We start from the raw sequence: 17,745 nt of genomic DNA on the forward strand, positions 1-17,745 counted from the left end.
GCCATGCAGTTTTGGGGTTTGCAGTTTTTTTTTCCCTTGGGAATGAGGAAAATAGAGGGGACAAAAGAGTAAGAGTTATAAATAATTTTGATGAAGCTATTAACACTTAAATAAATTTGCAGGATTTTATATATGTATATATGCAATCATAAATATATAAAATAATAAAATATATAAATATATAAATGTAGCCCTTTTTCCATTTTTTTCCCCAAGGGTTTATTCATTTATTTATTTTTTAATAAAAAAAATAATAAATGTTCAACTTTTTTTGCTGTATGAAGGTGACATTGAAATTACCATGCATTCATCATTTATTTTCGATACTAATAATAAATTAGTTAAAAGTGTGGAAAATATTTTTAAACGAGCTAATTTTCTGCCCACAGAATCAACACCTATATTTTACAAAGTAGTTTTAAATTAGCCAGAATCCCATGTTATTATTTTGAAGAACATATGATAACAAAACAAATGTAATGAGATTATTTATTTGGTTAATAATAAAAGTGTTTTAAACAAAGAATCCTAATGTTACTGTTCGCGTTGGCCTACTCACGAACATATTAAATAACACTATTGAAAACAATACAAGAATATGAACATTTTACAATACACGTCTTTCCTTCAAAACTAATAGCGCCATCTAGTGACCGTACAAAGCATTGCCTTTTCAACTCACCAATGGATTATAAAACCAACACAAAAAGAAAACACCAGTACAGCCCAACAGCTCAGTTAATCATTTACTGTAAATAACCTATGATAAAATATTTTAATGCATTGAATATGAATCAAGATTCCTATGTTGCCCCTTCTTTACCAGTGAAAAGAAAAACCTAAATTGTGAGGCTTTCTGGTTGTTAAAATTTTATTTAAACTTTTAAATAATTCTAAAAAGAAAATATAGGCTAACGTTACATAAATAATTACGCATCATCATCAACAACAACAGTAATAATCCATAATAATAATAATAATAATAATAATAATAATAATAACAACAACAACAACAACAATAGGCTACAATAAACTTTGAACTATCGCAAAGTCACTACAAGATTTATCAAAAAAAGAAACTCTACACCACTGACCCCCCTGAAAAAGATCATGTAACTGTGGCGAATCTGCGAACGGTGTGAGGTTCACATGTACTAACAGCATGTGTGCTGGACTAATCTCTGTGATTAATTCGCTTGCGGTGTTTGAAGATCAGCGAACGCGCAGACACGCCTGAACGCAAATCGCGTCGGCACTTCCTGATATAAGCTTGCTCCTCTGATTGTGTCATGCAACGGGGCATACGCTCGCTCTCACAACAAGCCGAACAAAGATCTTTCTGGCCGTCTTCCCCGTTTCCCCCAGAGCTGTTGAAGAAACGACGTTTTCAGACAGGCTGTAACCTTGGCAAACAAAATGGACTACAGGGTGAGTGGGCATAATGTCAATTAGAAATCAGCTGTGCTTTAAATCTAGTATGTTCCAGTTTTCTAAACATTATGTCACAATGAAAGCTTCGACTGTATAAAGAAAGCATCTCGTATTTTGTTCCTTTTTTCAACATACTTAATTTGCACTGTGTTTCAGTGGATCAGACCTATAAGCAGCACTTTGTTCTGATATTTGATGTTTCTCGTGCAGTGCTGGTAATTCAGGTGGTTTTATCGTGTAGAAAGATGGTAATCCATTTGAAGTGTCATTTTATTAGAGACGAATGTCATACTGGTTACAGGGAAATAAACTATCTGTTTATTATCATGTCAAATTTTATGTAGCATATGTCTTCTGTGATGTGTAAAGGAGACGTTAAAGTGTTATAGGTGAGAGCTGTTATAAAACTACTTTATCTTCATGTAAATTCTCTGTAATAATCGTTCATCTTTGTGCACCAACCAGGTGCAGAGAGGGAAATGTTATGTTTCATTGTGTATGTGTTGATCAGAAGACTTCCTGTGAACAGACTCAGACACAGAGGAAGTGCTATTCTTAACAAGGGGGTGTACAATGGGGCCAGATCTGTTTTGACTGGTGTCCAGCAGCATCTGTTGAGTTGTATTTTGGCTAGTCTGATGCTCATGTGATGTGCTGAGAGATTTAAGGTGTGTTAATGAACTATTAAAGAGATGGTTCACCCAAAAAATAATATAAAAAGTCATTGTATACTCACCCTTATGTCATTACAAACTTGCAAGACGTAATTTCTTCTGTGAAACTCAAAGGATATATTACTAGGAATGAAAGCCTCAGTCACGATTCACTTTTACTGAGACTGGGATGACTTCTTAATTATATTCAGTACAAATGTGTTCAATATACACTATTATTGACGATTTAAATCTCAGAATGAATGCATTTGTTAAAAAAAAGTCAAAAAAATGAATTATTACTACAATTTAAAATGCTTGTTTTCTATTTTACTATATTTTCAAATTGCAAAGCTAAATTTTCAGCAGCCATCGCTCCAGTCTTCAGTGTCATCTGATCTTAATATACTGATTTGGTGCTGCTTAGGAAACATTTATTAAAATCAGTTCGGTAGAATTAAACAATGTATAAAAAATTGTGATACATTTTTAACTTTTTTTATTTTATATTTATTTTTTATTATTATTTATTTTATTATTTTTATTATTATTATTATTATTAGATGAAAAGAAAATATGTATAAACCGATCAGTTTAAAGAATTTTTTTTAATTAAAAATGACACCAAACATTGAATATTAGTGGACAAATACACTGACAAAATTTCTTGTATATACTATTAGCTGTTTAGATCAAAGACCTAACAATGTATTTATTAAAACCTTTATCATAGTTACATGTTACAGGATGCATTACTGTAAATCTTGAGAGTTTTAAAAGATGGACAGCTGCTATAAGACTTTCTGTTTGATCTTGGTTTAGAGACATCTGAATATTTCCATTAGAAACTTGAGCTCTTTGACTCAACAATGGACAAACAATCAAAGCTCGACTAAAGAGGGTGTGATTGTATCCAGTACAGTACACTAATAGCTGAAAGCAAGCAGTTTGAGGTGACATCCTATTTTCTAGAAACAGTAATGTTATATGTCAGGTTTACAACATAGCAGACGTGCACTTCTGTTAATCTCTTTTGCAATGTGTCTCTTTTCTTGCCTTTTGCCCCTTTCACGAGATAACATAATCTCAGCATTTTATGGCACGTTATGCACTGAGAAGCTGTCTTGAGATCTGTTACATAAGACTGCTAGGGATTCTGTCTTTAAAGATCTCATTTCAGCGCAGTCGTGTTCCACATTTCTTGAGACCACGATCAGCAATGCAGCGATTGGCTGGCGGCAAAACAGCAATGCAATGACATCATATATTTAAAAAAAGTCACCTGACGAAAAAATTTGACAAAGAAATTTCTGAAAGCAGCCAAGTGAACAAAACTATGAATGTAATAATAGATAAATAAAAATATGCACTTTTTTTTTTTTTTTAAACATGATTCCCAATTTAACTATTCATGATTTCTAGTATTTGCACAGGCTTTGTAATTTTTTTCAGTGGTGTAATTATCAGTTCAGTTAATTTTATCTTTGAAGCAGATTTGTTAAATTGCAGTGTGAAAGTTTCTTAAGGGTCAAGATCATGTTATCTGCATCTCCTGCACTCCATCAAGCCACTCCCATAATAGCTGCATGCTCAGATTAGCTGTAAGACTCCAATACAATTCTAAAGTAATTCTTTTTTTCACAAATACATTTTTCAATGTGTAAACCTGGCTGTGTCTATTATAGATTTTTTTTGCATTATTTTTTTTACATTATAAATAATCTTATTGTAAGTCACTGTACCTGGATCAGAAGGGTACTCTTCTAATAAAGTAACTGTGGCTGGGACAGATTTTAAGCATCATTTCTGCTTAAAACGATGCAATCTAACCCTGTTTTCTTGAAATAAGCCTGCTTCCGAACAGGTTTAAGTTTAAGGACCTGTTGCTATGACAGCAACTCCGGGATTAGTTTTCGAAGAATCAACGATCAAATTCAGCTAACTGAGTAAGCAACGTACAAAGAAATATGCCCCTGGTCAAAGTTTCAAATGCTCGCTCGCATGACCTGTTTACCTGCTCTTCTGAATCTACTGTATTTGGCAAACCCTGCTAAACCTGTCGGAGAGCTTCCCATGGACTTAGAACTCCATTTAGGCGATGTTGCTCCTGCCTGATTCAGTCATTACCTCCTTAACTAAATGATAGTTTTATTAATCTAGTAATCTAATTACACCTCATTTATTGTGCTACATTCAAGATAATGTATGATTCTTAGCATAAATAGTTCTTTTTACATGTTCAAATTAAACAAAATTCAACTGATCACTTTTAGTCAAAATGAGAAGCTCATTCATCGTAGATGACGAGGAGTTAATATGCTCATGAATATGGTTCGCTGAGACTTTGTTCAGCTGACCTCCAGATTTCCTGTGTGCTGTTAGGGGGATGCTATTGGGAAACAAGCTGCGCTGTTATCAAGCAAAACCACACTGTGCTGTAAAAAATGGTGATTGTGAAATGCATCTACCAGATATGCATTTTACTGCCTTTTTAAACGAGACAAACTATTTATAAATATGGACTTCAGTGTAGACTTAAATTTGTATTTTTTTCTTTTTTTGCACCCATATCCTTAGAAGCCTTTTTTTCTTCTCATAATGAATAAGGTGTGGCCAGCAGGAACAATATCTCATTGAGTGAAATGGTTATCTACTAAGCTCTCCTTGTTTCTTGTGGCTGAAGTTAGATATACTGCAGTGCTTATACAATTTACAGTGTCATTAATAAATCAAAGCTCCTGAGACAATAAGTATGACTCCATCTGCGATGGTAAACTCTAATTATGCTAATCTGGGCCAAAATTTTTCTACTTATTGTTCAAATAGAGCCTGACCCTAAAGAATTTAAGTATTAGGATGTCTGTTGAATCTTCTATCAGTGCTTGTTGATTGATTTATGTGGCTGTTGCTTGTAATGGCGGTAAGCAGCCATTTTCTTGGTTTCTGTATGTTGGTTTCTGCTTAAATTGGGTTTATTTCTGTAACATTTCTCCTTTCCTCATGCAGAGTGCCTTGGAGGAGTATAAAGAGATGGCTCTACTGTACATAGAGGAGGCTCGGCGCTTCGTGAATTCTCAGTGTGCTGGTCTGGAGCCATGGCAGATCATTGCAACCACTTTGCTGTTCACACTTGGTGTGGTGTGGCTAAAGGGCTTCCTTTTCCAACCAGAGAGTAAGTGTCATTGATCACCCAATTTTTTTATCAAAATGTTTTTAAACATGTTGTCAGGTTTGCACAATCATTCATAAGTTGTAGTTCGGTACAATTTTTTTGAGAGAAGTTTCTTTTAAAGTAGAAAGTAATACTTTTTCTAAGTATTAATAGTTCTTAGTAATAATGGTTCTTCTACAAAGCAGAACAGTGATATTGTGAAGGATCAATACTATTCAGTATAACTATTTTTAAAAAGCACTTGCAGCAACCCAAGTTCAGTTCCCGTCTCATGGTCCCATTCTCTCTGCCCAATGCTTTCCTCTAACCTCTTTACTGTCCTGTCACATTAAAATGCATTAAAAGCCTTTTAATTACCAGTAAGTTGTTTTTAAATGGTAGTCTACATTATCTTGAAGAAATCTTTACATGAGTCAAGAGAGAAAAATATAACGTCTTTTCACAGTCATAACCTAATGTTTTCTTTTCCATCATGCAACAATATGAAACCTAGCATAATGTTGCAAACTAATTGCAAGTGAATAGTGATTTTGTCCTTTTCTTGCTATTCATAAGTCAGGAAGTCTTAAAACAAAGTTGCAAAATGTCAAGGCCACATGAACAATGACTGTGGCACTTGTGAGCTTCATACGCTACTGGTGACCTAGACCCCATTTTTGCTTTGTTTTTGAATTTATCGTTGCATGTTATGGTTGAGTCATCATCCAGAAACAATGATTTCACATGACCTGAGGGAGAAAACCCAAACATTTAGACTGAGGTCTCTCATTTGTTTAATTTTACATGGCAAACTTCAGATTTTGTAAATTTCTCTGTTGAAAATAAGATTGTTTTAAAATGCTCAAGCAGTCTTGGGGCTTGAATGTTTTTGACTGCAACTAAAGTTTAGAAAAATGCCTTGCCGTAGAGACATTTCATGTCACGTCTTCACCGCAGTTTGCTCATTGTGTCATGTTTTCTAGGTCTGACGTCAAGGGTAAAGAAGCAGTTCTTTAAAATCATCAGAAAAATCCCCTTTATTGGAGCAGCGGTAAGCATCTAGTGGTTGTCTACTTCCCTTCCTTCGTTCAGACTTCTCTTTCTGACTCATTGATCGACGATTAAGTCACAACTCTCATGCTGAAGAGGAAATTAAGCCTTTAACACACTTTCACATTATGGCCCTGTGATCATTCCAGGGTTTACGTTGTGTCATTAACCTGAACGGAGCGCAACATGTCTGGTTCATGTTCATAAAATAATCCCGAGATTATGACGCTTTGTTTTCTCTTGAATCTTCTCTTATCAGATTCAAGATCAGCTCAACAAGGCATTGGATGACATGTCAGTGAGTCTGTGCACGCTGAAGGAAGGCATGAGCTACACCAAACTCCTGCCTGCGCAGGGCCTCACCCACAAACAGCTCCTTGACAAGATCAGGGAGTATGAGACACTGAGTGAGTCACCTGAAGCCTGTCCTAACTCCCATCTTTTAGAATGGGGAAATAGCCCAAAGGCATTGAGGATAAGTCAGAACTTTTAATTTTCCGCCAGATGTTCTCAGACTGAATTTGCCCTTCAGTGTGGGTGCAGTTTCTTTGCAAGCAAGTTAGTTTAATAGGGTATAATGTCACTGGTTTATATGGTATTTGAAGTCAGTGTCCCACTATTGTCCTCAATATTTTTTCAAACTCATGATTTCAGGTGAGGTAGACTGGGCAAAAGGCAAAGTGTCCGGTGCAGTCTACTGGGGGGATGAGAAGCTCACAGATCTCCTGGTGAAGGTATAATGGCCTTGCAAATCATTAGTTCTATATGTTTTCCAGAGGGTACTTTTAAATTTGAGTTTATTTATAAAACTGGAGAAAAAATAAATTGAAATAATCAAGGTTAATCTCATAATTCAGTAAATAAGTAAAGAAAAGCAAACATTGTGTGCAGTTTTTAATCATATATATATATATATATATATATATATATATATATATATATATATATATATATATATATATATATATATATATAATATATATAATATAATATAATATAATATAACTTTGTTTTGTAACTGTCTTTGATTCACCAACAGTATTGATTTTCAGAAAAAGGTGACTTTAATAATTATGATGATATTAATAATTAGAAATGATACTGGTAATTATTCAATTAGATATATTTTGTCCAGGATAACATCTAATTTAATTTTAGTAAGGTTCAAAAGGTTTGGGTCAGTAAAGTTTAATTTATTTTTTTATATTAGGCTCACTAAGGCTGCATTTTGTTGGTTTGTATAGAAGAAAAAAAGGGAAATATTACAGTACAATAACTGTAGTTTAATGTTAATGTTTTGTGGAAAATGTGATACATTTTTAGGATTGTTTCTTTGATGAATAAAGGTTCAAAAAGAACAGCATTTATTTGAAATCGAAATCTTTTGTAACATTATAAATGTATTTGCTGTCACCTTTTGATTAATTGAATGCATTCTTGCTTAATAGTTAATTTCTTTATTTCTTAAAATAATAATCTGACTATGGGCCCTCCAATTACTTTTGTTGATGAAGTGTTATTTGATGGGGTTGTGGGTTGATATGACAAACAAGGTTGGGGAACACTTGCTTTGATTTTTACTTTACCTTTGTATCAAGCAGAGGCTCTATAATATAAGAAACAATTCTTGGATTTTGTTTTGTAGGTGTATGGGGAGTTTGCCTGGTCCAACCCCCTCCACCCAGACCTGTTCCCTGGGGTTAGGAAGATGGAGGCAGAAGTGGTGCGGATGACGTGTGCCCTCTTTAATGGAGGCCCAGACTCCTGTGGCACAGTCAGTCCTTCTCATTGTCTTCCCTGAGGGAACAATGCATTTGTGTGAAGTTCCAAAAATGTTGTTTCATTCAAACAATTTTGTAAAATACTCCTTGTTTCCCACTGCTAAGTCAGTAAACTCATTTTTTTCAAATTATTAATACACTTTGCACTTGAGATAATATCTGAATGTTGAAAAATATCTCCTTTAAAGAATCTGTAGAACGCTATGAGAGTCACATACATTTACTACATTCACACAGCAGCAGAATTAAAGCTGCGGTAAGGAACTTTTGACGCTCTAGCGGTTAATAAACAGAACTGCTTGCGTCTTGTGGAAGAACATCGTAGCCGGAACTACTTCTCTCTGTTTATGTCTATGAAGAATCACAAAGGTACTGGGTTACTCCGCCGCGGTATCCCCGAAGCAATCTAAAATAGTCCGAATATAAACACTTATTATAGGTGCACCCTAGTGATTCAGGACAAGCCAAAAACACGGTTTGGAAAATGGATTCATGGTGTACTCGCTTATTATATACATTTTTCTACATTTTGAACACAAACAAAGTTACAGGCCGCAGCTCTGATTGGTTGTTTTTTACCGGGAGCGGATGGACTTTCTGCAAATGGCAATAGGACCACTGGGAGGAGCCAGAGGAGCTTGATTTTTTTTTTCCACAGATTATCTGTCTCATATTCTACTGTTAGGACATAATGACAGGTTTAATAAATATGTACAAAATATTTTTTTACAAAAGTTCCCTACAGCACCTTTAAGTATTTTTACAACTTTAACAGGACAAAGAGAAAAGCGGCTTGACTTGAGTATTTCATTCATCTAGACAGTTTTTGATCCACTCCCGTAAACTTGAACAGTATGTTTGGGACAATTTGAGAGACCCTTTGGTCAATCCCAAATTAATTTCCATTTGCTCATTTTTCAGTCAATTGTTAAAAAATTTGAAGACTGTATCGTATAACATCACATTACTTTTGTTGCCTCAAACCATTTGTTTTGTGTATTCCTTTCATGAAAAGGTTACTTCAGGTGGAACAGAAAGCATCTTGATGGCATGCAAGGCCTACAGAGACATGGCTCATGAACGTGGCATTAAACACCCAGAGATGTAAGTATCCTCTCAGTCTAGTCAAAACATTCAGCCTCTGCAGTTAAAATACTGTTTGGGTCAATTTACTGTAGTTGTCAACCCACACTGTAAACAATATAAACATATAAGTGTTCTACTATGGATGGCTACTCATTTACATGAGATGTACAGTATAAACCGTGCAACTTTATATTTAAAAGTGCACTCCGGTTTTACAGATTTATTTTTCTTGACAGAATTCGTGTTTGTTGTTTTATTCAATCCCTTGGTGTAATGTTTTTTTGTCATTTTTGTTTTGTCTGTACACTAGTATTGCACCACTGAGCGTCCATGCAGCGTTTGACAAAGCAGCACATTATTTTGGGATGAAGCTCATTCACATACCTCTAGACAAGAAGACCATGAAAGTCGATGTGAAGGTAGTACTGTCTGGTTTGGCACATTTTTGTGAATATTGACTAGCCTGATGGTCACCTAATCTAAATGAAACCTTTTGTTTTTTTGGTCATAGGCAATGAGGAGGGCCATCTCTAGAAACACAGCAATGCTGGTGTGTTCAGCACCTCAGTTCCCCCATGGAATTATTGACCCTATAGTAGAAGTGGCGAAGGTAATGTTTGCTTATTCAGATGGGCATGTAATCTCATGCCCATGTTGTGGTATTAATTATTCTGCATTGTCAGTATTTTAAATTCTCATATATTCTTTTAGCTTGCAGTGAAATACAACATCCCATTCCATGTGGATGCATGTTTGGGAGGGTTCCTAATAGTTTTTATGGAAAAGGCGGGTTTCAAACTTGATCCTTTTGATTTCCGGGTCAAAGGTGTGACCAGTATCTCAGCAGATACACATAAGGTGAGAACTGAATACTGAGAATAAGATAAAGATTTAAGTATTTAAGTAATAAATATTTTGTTTTGTGTGTGTGTGTGTGTGTGTGTGTGTATGTGTATATATATATATATATATTAATATTTTATTTATTTATAACTTTAATAAAACCCAACTGCTTGCAGCTGTAAAAAACAGCATATTAGAATGATTTCTGAAGGGTCATGTGACACTAAAGACTTGAGTAATTGCTTTAAACAATTATGCTTTTTTCCCATTTTTTTCACATGTATTTTTAATTAAATATACTAACATTTTTAATGTTATCTGCACAGATGACTTTGTGAAATTAAATGCAAAGTTGATTTTATTTTAAATTAAGTGTCTTTTTCCCCTACAGTATGGTTATGCTCCCAAAGGTTCCTCAGTGGTGCTATACAGTGAGAAGAAGTATCGCCACTACCAGTATTTCGTAGCACCTGATTGGCAGGGAGGAATTTATGCGTCTCCGTCCATGGCTGGCTCTCGGCCTGGAGGCATAATTGCTGCCTGTTGGGCTACTATGATGCACATGGGTGAGAAGGGATATGTTGAAGCCACCAAGAAAGTTGTTGAGACAGCCCGTAAAATCAAAGCAGGGTAGGTATTAATACTTCTAATATAATATAACGCATGAAAGACACAAGGTGTTGCTTTGAATATCAACTGTGGTAAATGTAAATTTGCATGGCAGGTAACATTTACATGCCAGGACAGGCATTGTACACAGAAACAACATCCTAAAACTCTTCCTTCCCAACAGAATCCGTCAAATCGATGGGGTGTTTGTATTCGGGGACCCAGAAGTGTCTGTGGTGGCACTAGGCTCCAATGTTTTTGACATCTTTCGCTTATCTAATGCACTGACTTCAAAGAGCTGGAATCTCAACACTCTGCAGTTTCCATCTAGGTATGGTTAAACAAAATGTGCTCCGTGTGGAATGTGCAGGTTATGCAAACTAATGTAATGAAAGGCAGTTAGGTTAGGACATATTCAAATAGATCATTAGTCTTTTTATTATGTATAGGTATCAAAGCATTAATTATAAGCAATGGTCAGAAAAGCTGTTCCTTAGATCATTGTTTGTGGCTCATTTGTTGTTCTCTTTCAGCATCCATATTTGTGTCACAATGCTACACACACAGCCTGGTGTAGCGGAGCAGTTCATCAGCGATGTGAAGAGAGAAGTAGCCATTATCATGAAGAATCCTAAAGAGAAGACTACGGGAATGGTGAGTTTCCTTTTTTTTTTTTTTTTTTTATTAAATATACTGTTCACTATTAAGATAACAAGAAAAAAAGGGTTTGTTCAAAAGTTTCTTATGCTCACCAAGCCTGCATTTATTTGCATATATACTAAAATGCAGTAACAATAAGGATTATTTCATGAATGGAAAGTTCAACGTAAAGGTCTTTTACTTTCACTTTTGATCAGTTTAATGCATGCATACTTGAATAAATGTATTAATACAATAAATTTTTCCTACACAGTGACAAGATTCACTTCTAACAAATGTATGTATTTAAACTGATTTTGTCCAACCAAATTCAGTTTAGAATTGAAGTTTGTATATAGCTATTTTTGTCAGGCAATTGTACACAAGAACACAGATGAGTAAAATCCACAATGGGCGCTCCAGTCCACTTCAGTCTATTTGTACATGTAAACCCATCTAATAAACCATAATGAAATTACTCTGAATTAACTTTCCCCTTTATGTTGTAGGGAGCCATCTATGGCATGGCCCAGTCCATTCCTGACCGATCGATGGTGACTGAGGTCTCACAGGGCTTTCTGGACTGCCTCTATAGCACTGAGGTTCCCAAGATACAGAGCAAGCAGCACAAAAACCATAAGAACCACTTGAATGGCAACTCCAAAGCGCACTGAGATTGACTGTTGGGGATCTCCACCCTTAGCTGGCTGAAGGGATGTTTACCACAATCTAATCATTCATTTGCTTTATTAAGTCATCTATTTACAACTAACTATTTTATGTATAAGCCATCGTCACCTGACATTTTGGGATTTGTGACTAAAGAGCGACAGTCTGTAAGGCTATAGAGACAGCTGCACAAATATTTGTGAGTCTGTGAAGGGTCTGGGACTTATTCATTTAATTTTGGTGACCAGTGAGTGCAGTTTTACTTGTGTCATTTTTATGACCAGTTCACCCCATATGTGTTTCATTGCATTTCAGCTGTTATCTTTGGAAGTGTCTTCTGCCACTCAGGATACCAGGGCATAATGTTGACGCATTGATTTTACATTTGACATGTTATTGAAATAATGCAGATTAGACCAAAACCCATAATACTATCGACATGGATAAGCCATGGGTGTTATTATTTTAAATATTCCCATTCTCTCCTCTTCTCTCACAATAGAAACTAGAAAACATCGCAGACCATTTTATGATGGTAGTACTGCTCCGGCGAACCGGTCTAGCAAATGTATACGGTAATTGTAACTATTTATTTGAAATTCCCCATAACTTGGATACATTTGATTAATCCAATTTCAAAACATTCATTCTAATTTAAGAGAAAATGTTTCTGATTTTAAGTTACCTATGGAAAATGAAATCCGGGCAAAATGTAACAATTCTACAGACCAGGTTGTGAAGATTAACCATATTTCCAGGTTCAAATTCCCATCCGTTTGGGTTTTCAATTATCACGTTTCACCCTATCTACCTCAGATCTAAAAATTTAAAAGTAATCATTAGTGGTTTCCAAATCCAAATTCAGAAAATGTCACGTAAGTGGGCGTTTTGATCATCTGTCAATGTCATGCTCCAGGTTATGGTACTCACTGACAATGGTTTTCAAAGACCGATCAAGATTCATGAGTCTTTCTTTTTTTGTGTTGTATTTGTTTGGGATCTTTGTTCCATCTTAACTCAACTGAATGAAAGCTAAGGCCTGGAACAGCAAGAAGGGAAATTAATTTTTTGTGCACGCAGTCTGTGATATGAGGAAGTGATGACATGGTACCATGGAAACATCACACCAGCTCTTCTCAGCAGCGTAATCCCTTAAGCACTATAAAAAAAATAATGTGTGACCACTGTGTGTGTTTTTATATTTTAAATCCCTAATATAATGTCTCATATTTCAATGTGTGTGGTTTTTTTTTTTTTTTTTTTTTTTTTCAGTAATTTCCATGTACTTTTTTTAACCTCTTTTTGGGGTGCTTCAAGTAGGATGTAGGACCGTTTTCTTCTGTATGATACCAGTGTAGTACAGTATAATCTCAAGAACTGTAACATGCCTTAGGCTAGGACATAGATGTGGAAGTTTGTCTTTAAACGGTTACCCTTCTTGCCTAAAATAAGCATTTCAATGTCTTTATGCAATACTCTGTAACTACTGTAACTGTGGCACCTTGATCTGAATTTTTGAAGCATTACATGACCTCTACGGTTCTGGTTGTATAAAGCACAAAACTAACAGCATTCACCTAAATGCCTTCCACTGACGTCAGGGTGTGTGCTATTAGGTTAACACAGTAGCTACATCAGCCTCAGGGACTGGGCCTTTACCACATCATGCAATCCATTTCAGTTTTGTCCTGTGCTTTTGTTGTTCCTGTATAAATCAATAAACTTTGTCTTGAAATAAATATGCTGGTCAGCAATAGATTTACTTTTCACTGTTTTACTGAATAAGGGCCGTTCACTCAGAACTTGTTTTGGATACACTGCACTAACTTTTTGTTTTTTGCTATGTAAATTTGCTTGACAGATGTGTTGAACTTGTGTATTTTGCAGCTTTCTAAAAACATGTTCAATTAAACAGTTTTACTTTAAAATAATAATAATAATTTCACTGCCTTGCATCTCACTTCTAAAAACACAGCATTCCAAAAAATTTGAAAATTCAAATAAAATATGTATTTCTGGGCGACGATAGCCTTGAGGGCACCACGCTGACAAACATTGCCATCGCACTGTGGGCGTCCTGAGTTTGAATCCCATCTCGTGGACATTTCCTGCTCCCACTTCTTTCTTTCCTAGCCATAGTATCTTTAATATTGACCGACTGAGCGACCATATTGAGCGTTGCATTTTTCCCCATTCAAAACTATATGAGTGACATGTCTTGGGTATAGTCTTTGGCTAAGCTAAGCTAAAAGTGCTACTGCCAGATGGTAAAACTCAACTGTTTAACTCTAAGGGAGTTGGAAAATGAACCTATTTTCAATAAAAAGTGGAGTGTTCCTTTAAATCCAAAAAGACACTTTTGTGCCATCATTGATTAAACAACAGGCAAGTGCTTTGACAGATGATACATTGATTTCACAGTGCTAAAGTTGGCAAATATTCAGTTTAATACAATTCACTGAGGCACTAACCATGATATCGCTGGATTACATCAAATGGAAATAAAGGCACCATTATTTACTAAGATTAAAGACTTTAAGCCATAGAAAACAGTGAGGTAATAGTGCTTAGCCAGTCTCTTTAGTGTGCTAGCAGTTCTCATCTCTGATCTGTTGTATGTTTCTGTATTGTGTGAATGTAAAATGATTTAAAAGATGAAATTTCTCCTGACTGTTCCATTAATACTTATTTGGAAATGATTCGGCGTAACAGGCAGACTACACACAGTCAAAACTGATAGGGTAATAACTGTGCTAAATGAAGTTTCACTATATTTTTGGTCCAGTTTTACAGACTACAGAGGTCGACTAACAGGCTCTCAAGTGACAGGGTCCATTCAGAGGACAGAGGCCTGATCTATGAAGGTTGCAAGTGTGATGTCACGTTGTGAGAGTCCTCCACATTCATGAGTACTGAGGGTGATCTGAACCTAGCAGAGAGAAAACAAGCAGATGGTCAATAGAATTAAACGAATTCACATTCCTAGTCTCATTGACAATTAAAGGTGCTGTAGGAAACTTTTGTAAAAAAATATTTTTTACATATTTATTAAACCTGTCATTATGTCCTGACAGTAGAATATGAGACAGATAACCTGTGAAAAAAAATCAAGCTCCTCTGGCTCCTCCCAGTGGTCCTATTGCCATTTGCAGAAAGTCATGCGCTCCCGGTAAAAAACAACCAATCAGAGCTGCGGTCCGTAACTTTGTTTGTGTTCAAAATGTAGAAAAATGAACATAATAAGCGAGTACACAATGAATCAATTTTCCAAACCGTGTTTTTAGCTTGTCCTGAATCACTAGGGTACACCTATAATAAGTGTTTATATTCAGACTATTTTAGATTGCTTCGGGGATACCGCGGCGGAGTAACCCAGTACCTTTGTGATTCTTCATAGACATAAACAGAGAGAAGTAGCTCCGGCTACGATGTTCTTCCGCAAGACACAAGCAGTTCTGTTTATTAACCGCTAGAGCCTCAAAAGTTCCCTACTGCAGCTTTAACCAGTTCATGTTTTTTTTTTTTTTTAATTATTCTCTGCAATTTGTCTTTTTTTTGTATTTGTAAAAAAATACATTAAAAAAATTACTCTTTTCTGAATTATATTTTTATACGAATACTAAATATCAATTAATAATTTACATTTACAGACCATTTTTTTACATAAACACACTACTGCAATCACAGCCATACAAAAAAAAATGGTACAATGATGAATGTATTATGCATTTACCTTATTATACACGTTAAACCATTCAGGGTGATGATCCATTTTCTCAGCCTGTAATGCAACTCTGGACATGAACCCAAAAGCCTAAAGGGGAAAGAGCATGTGCCTACAGTACATAAAAGTATGATGCAAGCTGCATGTATTTGAATTGTAAAGTATATAACTAGATGAAGTAGATGGCTTGGAAGAGGTTATTACCTGGTTGAAGTCTTTGAAGAGAAACTCTTTGTAAATGGCATCTCTCCCCACCACCTCCACCCACTGAGCGTTCCTCATCATGGGCAGGATGTGCTCCCTCTCCTCCATAGTAAGAGTCTGGATCTTTCCAGCCTGAGTGTTCAAAACAGTTCTCATCAGAAAATATCCTTTAATTCCATCTATGTGGGTTTTGTGTGCTTTGTAAAAAAAAAAAAAAAAAATTACAAAACATCTCTGTGAGTAAAATGTAATACGTGTTAATAGAGTAAAAAAAATAATAATACAGCAAAAACTAATAATTTGAAAAAATTTTGTTTGCAATTTGTGTTCAATTATATTATTTTATACATTACTTAAAATAACTTATAATTATAATAATTTCACTTACCTTTAAATCATTTGTGTGTGCATGAACATAAATGAGTTAAATAAGAAGTATTATAATAATTATACTGAACATACTTAATTGTTAACAGAACACTTAAACAGTTTTCTAAACACTCATAATCTTAAGCAACCCTTCCAAGGGGGATGTTTCGGAAAAAAGCGCTGTGATTGGTTGTTGTGAACCCCATATGGAAACAATGATGACTTGCATTTTCGATTTTACGAGTTTCCAACATATGCCTGTGGTGGTTGGAGTACCGAAATTCCTCAGCTACTTAACTCTTCCCTCTTGCCCTTTCAGTAAAGATCACATGGGCTAACACATGTCTTTTACAAGAAGACGTTAAAATATACATTTATGAATAGGCAACTGACCTGAAAATATTGAATTTTCTATATTAGTTATTGCTAAACTTTGTTAGAATTGTTGAGCACTTTTAATTGTATGAAAGGAAAATTAAGTTGATTTGTGTCAGCATTTTATTTTGTACTATCCACACACACTATTGTCCCTGAACCATCAATATATTGCGTCAGAGCGCCTGTGCAAACACATGTCAGTCATAATGAAGCTCCAACACTGATAAAACTGGCTGACATCAACAGGTCTCTTAGCAACAGTCTAATCTGCTGAACTAATGCTGTTGCACGAACAGACACGGATCGAGAAGAAAGCCACGAAAGATTGTTGATTGTTCTATTAAATGATTAACAGTGATGACAACCTGCGCACTATAAAATGTGCTTTTAAAATCTAACGTTACCAGAACAGTGTTACATGGCATAACCTTGAATCGGCAAAAAAAAAAGCCTTTACTCGATTATGTCTAAAAAACAGTTCATGGAAATCAACAAATAAATAAAAAATGAATGTAAAAATAAACATAACACCATACCTGCCCAGCCATTTCCAATATATTTAAAGCATTTTGTTTGTGCCAGTGTAATGTATTTATTTGCAACTCTTGAGAGATATGCAAAATGTAGTTGTTAGTCCACGTGCGATAACAAAAACAAAATTGAAAAGGTTTTAAAACATTTTTCTTACCATGTTGTGAGTGCTGTGCGTGTAGCGCTGATATGATACGGTCTCGTGCAAAGCGCAATTGAAAGCCTGAATTTCAACCTGTTTCCACAACGCAAATTCCCAATCCTACTACGGTGAAGGGACGTCTTATGAATATTAACTAAGTTGTGTGATTGGACGCTCTTGAAAAGGCACCAGGTAACGTCAGTACGCACTACTGAATATTAATATCTGGGCCCTTTTGCGGCTGCCCTGCCAAAAGCCTGAACGAAGTCAATAATAACCTATGATAATAACCATTGAGATTGAGATAGAGAATATGAGCAAACTGGACACAGATGAATGCAAAAACAGTAAAAAAAGATAGTAAGCGTCTGTTCAGGAAAAAAGCATGCCATTTAATACCTGACTGAATGTGGCAAAACGGGAAATTAAAATGATCTCACTTGAATGAAAAGATTCATCCAGGGTCACACACAAAAACAGGACAC

General features: G+C 35.4%; 2 protein-coding genes across 2 annotated transcripts; one reads left to right on the forward strand and one right to left on the reverse strand.

Annotated features, from left to right (window-relative positions):
- The first annotated feature begins 1,188 nt into the window (after positions 1-1,188).
- On the forward strand, positions 1,189-13,651 carry sgpl1 (sphingosine-1-phosphate lyase 1). Its single transcript, XM_026223921.1, has 14 exons — positions 1,189-1,428; positions 5,091-5,256; positions 6,219-6,286; positions 6,545-6,692; positions 6,940-7,019; positions 7,931-8,059; positions 9,082-9,170; positions 9,463-9,571; positions 9,664-9,762; positions 9,864-10,010; positions 10,387-10,625; positions 10,789-10,935; positions 11,138-11,258; positions 11,753-13,651. The coding sequence occupies exons 1-14, from the start codon at positions 1,417-1,419 to the stop codon at positions 11,915-11,917; spliced, it is 1,719 nt and encodes a 572-aa protein (XP_026079706.1). The 5' UTR covers positions 1,189-1,416; the 3' UTR covers positions 11,918-13,651.
- Positions 13,652-14,336: 685 nt separating this feature from the next.
- Positions 14,337-17,419, reverse strand: LOC113056957 (pterin-4-alpha-carbinolamine dehydratase). The gene is made up of 4 exons (XM_026223922.1): positions 17,276-17,419; positions 15,841-15,972; positions 15,646-15,726; positions 14,337-14,841 (listed from the first exon to the last, which is right to left on the reverse strand). Exons 1-4 carry the CDS (start codon positions 17,276-17,278, stop codon positions 14,749-14,751), a joined length of 309 nt encoding a protein of 102 aa, XP_026079707.1. The 5' UTR covers positions 17,279-17,419; the 3' UTR covers positions 14,337-14,748.
- Positions 17,420-17,745: the final 326 nt, after the last annotated feature.

This window comes from Carassius auratus, chromosome 38 (assembly GCF_003368295.1).
Source record: "Carassius auratus strain Wakin chromosome 38, ASM336829v1, whole genome shotgun sequence".
Lineage (NCBI taxonomy): Eukaryota > Metazoa > Chordata > Actinopteri > Cypriniformes > Cyprinidae > Carassius > Carassius auratus.

Bases quoted from the DNA above. Each gene is read 5' to 3' on its own strand.
- sgpl1 (XM_026223921.1), top strand. The intron at 9,572-9,663 runs GTAGTACTGTCT...TTTTGGTCATAG, and splicing joins CCATGAAAGTCGATGTGAAG to GCAATGAGGAGGGCCATCTC. The intron at 11,259-11,752 runs GTGAGTTTCCTT...TTTATGTTGTAG, and splicing joins AAGAGAAGACTACGGGAATG to GGAGCCATCTATGGCATGGC.
- LOC113056957 (XM_026223922.1), bottom strand. The intron at 15,727-15,840 runs GTAATAACCTCT...TTTCCCCTTTAG, and splicing joins TCTTCAAAGACTTCAACCAG to GCTTTTGGGTTCATGTCCAG. The intron at 14,842-15,645 runs GTAAATGCATAA...TCTCTCTGCTAG, and splicing joins GGTTTAACGTGTATAATAAG to GTTCAGATCACCCTCAGTAC.